Source organism: Rhamphochromis longiceps, linkage group LG12 (genome assembly GCF_057381845.1).
Source record: "Rhamphochromis longiceps isolate RC_006_pf linkage group LG12, R_longiceps_female_GT1.1, whole genome shotgun sequence".
Taxonomy (NCBI): Eukaryota; Metazoa; Chordata; class Actinopteri; order Cichliformes; family Cichlidae; genus Rhamphochromis; species Rhamphochromis longiceps.
The window spans coordinates 11,024,812-11,036,220 of NC_140568.1; the positions used below are offsets into that span (position 1 = coordinate 11,024,812).

General features: G+C 44.2%; 1 protein-coding gene across 1 annotated transcript; it reads left to right on the forward strand.

Annotated features, from left to right (window-relative positions):
* The first annotated feature begins 2,181 nt into the window (after positions 1 to 2,181).
* On the forward strand, positions 2,182 to 8,660 carry LOC146656951 (ribosomal biogenesis protein LAS1L-like). Its single transcript, XM_085424734.1, has one exon. It carries the CDS (start codon positions 2,745 to 2,747, stop codon positions 4,380 to 4,382), a length of 1,638 nt encoding a protein of 545 aa, XP_085280860.1. The 5' UTR covers positions 2,182 to 2,744; the 3' UTR covers positions 4,383 to 8,660.
* Positions 8,661 to 11,409: the final 2,749 nt, after the last annotated feature.

Sequence of the window (11,409 nt, forward strand, 5' to 3'; positions counted from 1 at the left end):
GATTTCGTGCCTCAGATCCACCACCCACTCGGGGATGTTCAAGTTTCCAGCCAGTTGCCTCAGCGGCGGGGCCTTTCTCCCCTGCTGGCGCTCCGTGATAAGATTAAAAAATCTTACCAGGGCCGTCCCGCAGTGGCGTGTCTAGAAAATTTTTGTTGGGGGGGCCAGGTAGGGGCACAGATTTGGAGAAGGGTGGCAGATTTAATTGGCAGATAATGTTTTAAAAAAAAATTCTACCAACCCTTAACCATAATTCAATAATCCTATAAACCTAATAACCAAATGCACTTTTAACTCTTATTAGAATGAGATTTTAACCACTACGGTGCAAAGTTTTTAGATACTGCGTTGATAAAGTACAAGAGATACAATCAGTGCTTTGTCAGTGTTTACTCAGCATTCAAGGACAGCAATATTTGCATAGTATTTTTACTGACATATACTGCACATATGTTTTGGGCAAAAACATTTTTGAATATTAAAATACGAACATTTGTAGCAAACAATTGACAAATTAGCCATTCCAATGCAAAACTTTCTCTGCCTGTTAAAAAAAGAAGATAATCTTCTCACAAACTGGTGTTTGATTTTGAAACAGGAAAAAAGTGGAGAAACAACTGAAAAGACTAATATTTGAATAAAACCTGAAAGCAAGTAAATACTTTCTATGCTGCCTTATGGTAAACTTTGGTAATATTGATAAAGAACAACACTGGCTGATGATGAAATACATTCAGCTGGCATGGTGACACTGCCAGTATAACCTGCAGGGCTGGACTGGGACAGAAAATCGGGCATTTTGACTACAGACCGACCCACCAGGTATTAAAGCCATAAAGCCTTTGAATGAAAACAAACCCTGTTGTGACAGTGATGTACAGTCTTTTTGGTATATGTATGATTTCTATACATTTTACGTCAGATAAAAACTTTGGTTGTAAGATTTAGATAATTATTTAATAAAAGCTAGATATTTTAAATGAGAATAGGAAAGAAAAGTATTTCTTTGTGCCCCCTTTCCCTGTTAATGCCCTACCTGGCCCCCTGGCAAAACTTTGCTAGACCCGCCCCTGCACAGTTACCAGCTGTCAGCTACATAAAAAAGGATCCTGGTGGGTGGTCTTCACGTTTCCCTCTCACCAGATATCCAAACCGACATCATGACCAGCAGCTTTACAGCTGTGGCTCCAGCAAACATCAGCTGATACTAGAAATTAATATTAAATAAATTCTAACAACAGCCGATCAAGCTTAAACGTGCTGCTGTTGTTTAGCGCGACATCTGCTGGTTTCGTCTTTCTGGCGCAAAGTGGGCGATAAACAAACAAGAGAGAAAAGCCGATCAGCTGATCATCGATCAGTTTCATGATTGAAGTAGCAACAGGAGAGGGAGGATGAGAGAAGAGGCAGCTGTGCAGCGTAAAGACAGAATAAATCCAGCTTTGTGTCTTTTTCCATTCTAGCTGAAGTTCGGGACAAACTGCGTCTCTTCTCAGCTCAATACGAAACGTGTAATATTTTCTCTGATTGAGGGACCATTCCATTTTTTTAAGGAGCCGTTGGCAACTCTACTAACTAACCTTATGAATAAAATAAAGTTCACTATCAGTAACATCATAGCAACCGAACAGCTGTATAAAAACTCCAAGCTGGCTAGAACGCAGTATGAGTTATTGCAACTGACAGTAAAAAGTCAGCACAACGAAAATAAACTCCACCTAAACTTAGTTCATATCTGACCCAGATAGACTGCAGGTCATAACTTCTTACCTGAAGTTCAGTTCACCTGACACTCGGACTGGCGGCTGCCTCGGGGCTCTCCTCCTGCCTCCCCTTCCCTCATCCACCTGCTGCCTCTGTGGAAGCCCCGCCATAGCCACCACCAAACAACGGAGTTATTTCTACACATCGACCTGCATCTGGCCAATCCACCACCTCTCATTGTTCATGCCCTTACAAAAATAAATAAAAAATAAGTCAAATAAGCCCGATGGCCAGTCCAGCTATGTTAACCTGCAACCAAATCTGCAGCTCCATACAGCAATGTTACGACTTAGATTACATCTTATAACTCATAACTCTTATGTTAGCTGCCCTCAGTAGCATACTGTCTGAAATATTCCACGGCTGCAATAATTCTTTAAATGTTATTTTTTCCTTGGTATTCTAATTTCGCTGAAGTTTACTAAACTCAACAAACTTAATATTACTTACCGGGACATTTATTCTGTCCTCATTTTCTTTCACCGAAAAATTGTTTCCTGCAGTGACGTCTTTCGTGCTTGGCTCTCCTACCTTTGCTAACGTGATGCACATAGCGCAGAAGCCGATGCTGCATTCACTTACACTCGGATATCTGAGCGTCACCGTGAAAACATAATCGGACATTTGATATTTGATTGAATTTTATTGTTTTGCCTTTGGGGTGGCACCTGGGGTGGCCAGTCTGGTTGGGGGGGTGGCCTGTGCCCCCCCAGGCCACCCCGCTGGACACGCCATTGACCATAGCCAAAGAAAGCTCGTTTATGACCAGCATCATGTAAATAAGCGCTCTGAACGTCAGCCACAAACGAAGCCGAAGAAAACGTTAGCATCATTTCCTGGTTGCTGTGCGACAAGCAACTGTAAAACTCGAAGCTCTGAACGCGGTCCTCTGTCATATAAATCTGCGAGTGGTCTCTGCGTGAGGCGAGCGGCTTTTCCCGGTGAGTGAGAGATTGAGCGTGAGGTCCGGAGAGCGCACAATGAATAAAAAGGGCTCTGAGAAAACACGCCATGTGGTAGCCTGGCTTAACAAAGCGGAGTGGGATCAGGTTCGGGACTACCTTTACTCGATGGACTCCTCTCTGCAGAGGTTTGCGTTAGAGAGGATATCGGCTTGGAGGGCCAGGTGCGCTGATAGTTTTCCCGTGGCCGTGGACTGCACAGCAGACCTCGTGCGCTGCCAGGTGCGGGACCGGTCCGGACAGCTTACCGGAGATGACTTGACCCTGATGTACGGGACGGCCCTGGTAAGATTTTTTAATCTTATCACGGAGCGCCAGCAGGGGAGAAAGGCCCCGCCGCTGAGGCAACTGGCTGGAAACTTGAACATCCCCGAGTGGGTGGTGGATCTGAGGCACGAAATCATGCATGGGACTCTTCCTTCTTTGAAATGGTGCCGAAAGGGATGTAAGGTGGTCCTGGAGTGGCTCCAGCAGGAGTTTTGGTCCAGACAGCTGGGAGGAGGCCCCGATGAGCAGCTCGTTGCCAGGCAGAAAGAAGTGGATGCCTGCAGAAACGCTCGGGAGCTGCTGATCTCTTTTGAGAAGGACCAGTACCAAGCTTTTGATGATGGGTCTCCTGAAGACAAGGGGAAGAGCTTGTGGCAGGCCCCCTTAGCAGACATGAGTTCGTTGCTGGGTGAGATCAAGCAGTTTGCACTGGGGTCCAGGGAGCTGTTGATTGATGTGCTGCTGGAAGACGGTTTTCTTGTTCCTACCATGGAGCAGCTGGAAGCATTAGGCTGTGCAACATCTGACAGTGCCAGTCCCACTGAGCCCAGAGTCCCACAAACCTTCCTGCGCTTTTGGCTGCCCCTGCTAAAGATGCTTAACTCTTCGTCTTTCATTCACCTCTTCCTGGAGAAGCTCTTTGTGGAACTGAAGCTGCTCAGCAAAGAGCCCAACGGTCACAGGTGTTTCTATATTTCTGCATGGATTTCAGAAGTCTTCCTCTGCAACAACAACAAAATTGAATATCATTTTGAGACAAGGTTGCAGAAGAAAGCCAGAATGAAGGACAGGATTTTCATCGACCGCATCAAGCTGAGGTGGCAGCAGCTTCTCTCTGCATGTCTGGATGCCCCCTGCATCAGCACACCTCACCTGATCCAGCTAGTCCTGGATGACATGGAGCATCCCCCCCCTCAGGAAACCAGAGAGAAGCTGTTCCAGCTCTGCTCCATCTACACACAGACAGAGCGCTCAGAGGCCAGCACACCTCTGCAGCAGCAGCAGCCCATATATACTGTGAGTATGCTGCTGGACCAGATGCAACACTCCTCACCGATGGACTCGGAGAGAAGTGAGGAGCGCAAATGGGCAGACGTGCAGGCTGAAAGAGCACTTGCCCTCAGAGGTTCTCCGTGGCAGGTGTGCACTGATAATGTCACATGGAAGAACTATCCCCTTGGTAAAGTTCCTGGACAGTCGGACGACCCGTCGTGCCTCATGGTGGACAATTATTCGATAATGACTGTGTTTGACCAGCCAGTGGAGCTGGAGAGCAGCGCGACACGTAGCAGCATCCCCGGGGCCTCGGCTCCAGCCCGGCCAGCTGAGGGCCTCCTCTGGAGCAACAGCGAGCTCAACAAACTGAAATGTGGACTGAAGCTTTTTTAAGTTACTTGTGTTATTTTTGTTACTTGTGTTATTTTTTGTTTTATGTTAAGCACAAGATTGTTGTTGTTGTTGTCATTCCAGCCTCCGCTGACTCTTGTTGTGCTAGAAGCAGTTTTGAAGCAAAAATACAATATTCAGAAGACAAAATGTTGTGGAATTTTAACCATGAGCACAGTGCAGGTTCAGCAGTTGTGATTGTTTCTGTCCAGTCGAGCTCGTTAACTAAACATGTTGGCAGAAGCAGAAATAAAACTTTCAGAAGACAAAATGTTCTGATTTAAAGAAGGACCAAAGGAAGGAAAGCATAGGTTTTGATTAAGTCTGATAAACTAGAATTATAAGGTATTGTTACATTAAAAGGAGCAAAATGAAATAAAAAGGCTATATCAAAAACAGGTTATAACATAGGAAATGTGAGGTTTTAAAATGAAGTTAGTGTCAGCGTTTTAAGAGAGTGGTAAAATGATGAGTAACGTTGAAGAATATATATAAATACAAGTCTATAAGTCAAGAACATAATTAGGATAAGGCTTTTGATTAAAGAGTCCCAACTATGATAAGTTAGGGAGATGCAGGAAAAGGTGTTTTGTTTCCTTTGCAGAAGATCTCGGCGACCACAGGGGGTGAGGATCCTGGAGGCCCGAAGCCGGATGGACCACAAGAGAGGGTCAGAGCGAGGACACAATGTATTGCGACCTCTGGTGTACCAGAGGTCGAGAGAGGGAGTGTGGAGCAGGGAAATTATTTTACTGCTATTGTTAAATAATCGTCATCGTCACCATTGCATTAATAATATAATCTGCAGCATTGATATTGCATTCAGAGGTTTAAACAGTGTGTGTCTTTCAGAAAGACTAAGTTGCAGAAAGTTTGCATTAATGAAAGCAGAGTCTAAGTTATTCTGAGGAGCAGGTTAGACGAGGCTATTTGATGAGCCTCTGGTCTGGTGGAAGGTCAGAAGTGCAACGGGTGAGATGAGAGAGCATTTGAGGACGACATATACACACACACACTTAGTTAGAGAGAATCATTTATAGGTGAGAGGTTAGTTATGTTTACTCGCAACTGTGAAAGAGGAACAGTTTCTTGTTGTCTCGGCAAGAAAGAGGAAATACCTGGTGTGAATACGTATGAATGGACGGTGACTGGACGGACGAACTGAACTAAGGTTGGACCAACTGGACACTGAGGTAAAGACTGGACTAAGGCTAAGCACATGACTGATGACTGTTCTGTTTTAAGTTCATTTTCATGACATAGATTGGATCATGAGTGGGGAAAACTGAGCATTTTTAGTTTTGTACATTATTTTGACACATGAAATGTGTCAAAATAAAGGGGGGATTTAAGGTTTAAGTTGAAATGGGTTTAGGATCATTTTAGGACTTTTGGGGTGTTTGATGATTTAGATATGGTAAAACTGAGGCAGACATTGTTATTTTCATGTTTAAGTTGAAGGATTAAAATGAACTGAATCCTGGTTAGAAGATAAACTCTTTACACACATAAAGAGCATTTAGATTAAGTAAAGTTAATATAAAGGATAGAGCCCAGAACATGATATCTTGAACCAACTTTGAATAATTAAGGGAACATTAGATGAACACAGTAGATTAGTGAGGTGTACCAGAGAGAGGCTTTTTGTTTTCTATCCTTTACAGGAGAACATTCCAGTAACACAGCGACCACAGGGGTGGCAAGAATCTCCAGTTTCGCAAACAGGTCACATCTGGATTACACGCTGTGGACAGGGCGACCCCGGAGGCAAAGGTGGTGTGGCTGAAGGTGCTCAAACGCAAGTGGAAGGAGCCACGCTGGACTGGTCCATACGAGGTCGTTGCCAGGACAACTACAGCATTCCAACTGAAAGGGAAGGGCGACACCTGGTATCACTGGTCGCAGTGTGCACCAGCACATGAGAGCTTGGTTGAGGAAGAGGCTTCAACCAACACAGGTGTCAACAAACAGAGGCAGAATAAACCCTCTCACCTGTGCAACAGGCCATTCAGTAGTCCACCTGGAAGGCTGAAGAAAGAAGAGCAGCAGCGGAGAAGGTCGTCACGCCATCAGAAAGGGGCAGTGATAAGTTAAAGGCTCCACAAAGAGGGGAGTTTCAGTCCAGAATCTAAAATCTATATAACAAGTCTAGAATACAAAGTTTATATAACATGATGCAAACAACCGAATCAGAGACACGTAATGGGAAGAAACGTATTAAAATGTTCCTTACAACTACATGTGTATTATATGCGATAATAGTAACCATGGCTCTGTTGTCTTTTGTCTGTATTTTGCAAGGCACTCCGGACCCCTTGTCTGAACACGGAGGCCAGTCCAGCCCAGCAGTTCCTGAGACTGTAGGTCCTAAAACAGGATCGCTAGAAAGACAAAAGCGCGAGGGGTCAGGTAAAGGTGATGAATGTCTCAGCAGAAATAATGGCATAGAGTTGAACTATGTTAAAGGGTCTACCAGCTCATTCATGTTAGATTTGTGTGACGTCATTAAATGTACAGGAGCCAGTAGTAGATGGAAAGTGTCAGACAACAGTGGGACCATTTATGCCAAAACAAGATAACTATGCATGTTTTAAGTTCTCTACTGATAATGAAAAGTACAAGGTGGGAGAGATCGATCCAACTTGGTGTGCCGTCACACTTCAGGGACGAACCACCAACAATGTAAGCGGCCCTAGCACGGTAATTGGAACCTGGGCAGGAAGTGGGCTCTATTATTATTGTGGGGAAAATACTCTGTTGGTTCATGTTCCTATAGGAAGCGTAGGGACATGTGCGATGGTGCGATTAGGAGCTCCACTCATGCTGATTGGGAATCAGGTAAAGGCTATTCCACAACGCAACACACGTACTCTAGCCGCCAGACGTCTGAGACATGTTTTGGTCAAAAGAGGGACCCAAGGTACACATGCTTATGATCCTCGCCTGAACTCGCCTAGGGGAGTTCCAGACGAATATAAGCTGGTGAATCCGATAGCTGCAGGATTTGAGAGTATATTCCTTTGGGTAACACCTAATAAGAATGTTGACCGCATTAACTATGTTCATTACAATCTGCTGAGACTTTCTAACCTAACCAGGGACGCCATGATGGGGTTCGCAGAACAATTGGGTCCAAGTTCTCTGATGGGAGTTCAAAATAGGATGGCGCTTGACATGTTATTGGCAGAGAGGGGAGGTGTGTGCTCGATGTTTGGAGATATGTGCTGCACGTATATCCCCAATAATACTGCCCCAGGTGGCTCAGTAACCCGAGCTCTGCAGGGCCTGAAAACTTTGTCTAAAACCATGCATGAGCACTCAGGGGCCTGTTCTTCGTACCGCGCTAAGTGAGTTAGCTGGATGAGATTGTTGACGATTTCGCGTGATCCTGGATCGTTCGGTTCCCCGAAGCCCATCCGGGACTTGCTGTCATAGCAACAGAGCCGTAAGCGTAAACCTGCTGGGGAGCAGGTTTACTTTATGTAAACAGGATTAGATCGCGGCCACGCAGGTATGTCCGCGTCATTCATACGAAAGCAACAGCGATATTCCACCACTGTTTCACCATAAATAAATAACATCAATGTAACTAAAGATAATGCAGCACTTGATCCTTTTATTGATTTCACACAGATACATACAGGTCATTCCCTAAAAAAGGGAAATGTACTATTAACATTCTATTACATGTATGTGATTATTACAGATGTAATTCATATTTCAGAGTAGTAATTGTAAATTACTTCGTGTAATCAAGATGAGAGACCACGGCTATAAAAGCGAAGGTGGATTTGGGAAGTCTGTCGCAGTCATATCCTGTCCGTTTACGCGAGCAACCCATTGCGGAAGGTGCAAGATTGATAAGGAGAGTCCTCAGAATTCAGCGTATATTGCGGGACAGACAGGATCCTTTAGCTCAGCGCGACAGTGTGCTCATAGAGAGATATCGATTTTCCCGTGAGGGTATTATTCACTTAACCAACTTGTTGACGAGGGGGTGCAGGACCACCACCTGTCTTTTTTTTTGCTCTGCCCTTTTCTTGGTTGCTGTTATGAACAAACAAACAGAGTATTCCAGGGTCTCTTTCCAAGAGACGACAAGCAATATAAGTGATAAATATTACCATTCTGTAGAATATTCTTATATTTCACTTTTACTTGTTCCCATGTTCTAGTGGGTCCTGTTGTGGCTCTAATGTGAAAGGGGATATAATATAACATATTATAATATAATATAATGTAATATAATATTGGATAATATGGTGTGATATGATAAATCTACCCTACCGCCTACTGGTGTTGGCCAGAGGGGCCGATGGCGCAATATGGCAGCCTGGCTTCTGTCAGTCTGCCCCAGGGCAGCTGTGGCTACAACCGTAGCTGCCTCCACCAGTGTGTGAATGTGAGAGTGAATGAATAGTGGCATTGTAAAGCGCTTTGGGTGCCTTGAAAAGCGCTATATAAATCCACTCCATTATTATTGTTATTATTGAATTACTTACGAGTTTGATTTGTCAGCAACTTTCTGCCAGCCCTCTCTCCTTGCTTTTGCAGCCTTTGCAGTGTTCCCTTGCGTTTTAATTAAACTCTGAAACTCCTGAAATCCCTCACTCAAGAGTTCTTGCTCTGCTGCCGAAAAATACCGAGCGCGCTCCTTTGACATTTTCGCCGACCAATCAAAGGGTTGCCGATCAATGTTTCTACTATCGATGCGTAGCCCCTGTTGGGCCACCCAGTGATCTCACATTACTTCATCCAGCTGTACTAATCGTCAACAACAGGTGTGTTCGGGGAACCGGAATAGCGAGCTCAGAGTTAGCGCGATGATTTGGTCTTGGATGTTTCATTTGATCTTGGATGTAGTAAGCGACGTACGAAGCACAGGGCCCAGGTATTGAAAACCCGCTGGCATCCTGGATGACATCTGTGTTTGGACAATGGTGTGGCTATATCAGTGATGTGCTCATTGGCTGTATTTTTGGGAATATTGGTCATCGCTGGTTGTTGTATCATTCCTTGTGTCAGAGGATTGTTGGTAAAGATAGTGGCGAGGGTTACGAACCCTGGCTGGGTTGAGGGCATCTACCAGATGAACCTGGAACCCATAGAGTGGGGCAGGGAGTGATACAACATGAAGTATGGTGACATTCCTGTGGGAATGTCAAAAGAGGGAATGTTGGGATTCAGAGATTCTTTTATTACTACCATATAATTTGCCTTATGAAGAATGTATTAATAACATGTTTCACAGTATCACTTATCAGTAATATTTCTTACAGGGTTTATATTGCATTGAATATGTCTGTCATCACATTGACCTTTCTATTTTATAGGTTGAGTTCATTTTATACACAATGCATAAATGTGCTTGGTTAAGAGTTGATGTTCCAGTCTAGAAGGTTTTAAGCTTCACTGGTGAGAGTGTCCAGATGATACATGTTGAGGGGAGATGAGAACATAGCAGGTTAATTGCATGCATGCTTACAATACACATAGTCAGGTTTGAGTGAAGGCCTAAGCGTCTTCTACTCCAGTCTGAGACTGGCTGCTAAAGTACTTTACTTAGTGATTAATGACGAGGGTCCAATTATTAGCTCTCAGAAATGCTAAGACCTGAAGTTATTACCTTAAAAGGCAAGTAATGAAGAAAGGAGAAGTTATATGTCAGTTTATAGTTATTAAAAGTATATGTGATGTACCCTTGTTTGCACGAATTGAACTTTTGTCCATCTGTCACCCTGTATTTTTGAACTGTATTGACGTAGGTGTGATATGTTATCCTATAAAACCAGAACCCAGTGTATTTTTGTCAGAGCAACCCATTCTGTATGCTGACGGCTGGTTGTTCTCCTGTGATAATAAAACTCATCGTTTGATTGCACTTTTCCGGAGCCTCCGTTGTTTTTTGTCTGGTCTGAAGTTGATCGATTTCGCAACAGTATGCACAAATATGACCCAAGATGGGACTCGCCAACCTGGATTGACTCAATAGGAGTTCCCAGGGGAGTTCCAGATGAGTATAAGTTAGTTAATCAGATAGCGGCCGGCTTTGAAAGTGTGTTTCTATGGATAACTCCGAATAAAAATGTCGATCGCATTAACTATGTCCATTATAATGTGTTGAGACTCTCTAATCTCCCTAGGGACGCGGTAGAAGGCCTTGCGGAACAATTAGGCCCGACGTCGTTAATGGGAATCCAGAATCGAATGGCCCTGGACATGTTGTTGGCTGAGAAAGGTGGTGTCTGTGCCATGTTTGGGGACATGTGTTGCACGTTCATACCCAACAATACTGCACCAGACGGTACGGTTACTAGGGCGCTTGAGAGTCTGAAAATGTTATCTAAAACCATGCATGAGCAATCAGGTGTGAACACTGGACCGGGAGACTGGTTCACGTCTGTCTTTGGGCAATGGAAGAGTGTTGTTATGTCTGCCATGTTTTCTTTTGTTGTTTTTCTTGTCATATTGATGATTGGATGTTGTCTCATCCCTCTGGTCCGGCGGCTTTTAGTAAAGATGCTGGAGAGAGCCCTGAGCTCAGGCTCAGCAGGTTCAGCTGCGCCGGAGTCCATGATGCCTTTGAGGGAGATTGTAGGCTGGACGGAGGAGTGAGACAAATCCTGGTGTAAGTTGGGCTCGCAAGCGAGCCCAAGAGGAGGAGTTGTCAAGAAAAACATGTAATTTCACTGCCATTATTTCATTATTATTTCATTAGTCTGCATCACTTAGTATCAGTTGATCATCACCATTATCATGTATCATTTATCATTTAGTAAATCTGCTTAATCTTGTATTCCAGAGCACGCAGAATAAGACACATTCCTCTGTAATATTCTATTATGCAAAAACCACCAGCATCTCTGTGGCTCCAGGCGGCCCAAAGTAAAGTCAGATGAGGACAGCGACCTTTTGTTGGCCTGGACAGACAATCTCACAAACTGCACACTCGGACACACAATTGTTTAGACCAGATGTTTTCCCTCATCCATATCTGGGAACATAAAGCCTGAGAAAGTGTTAGGTTTCT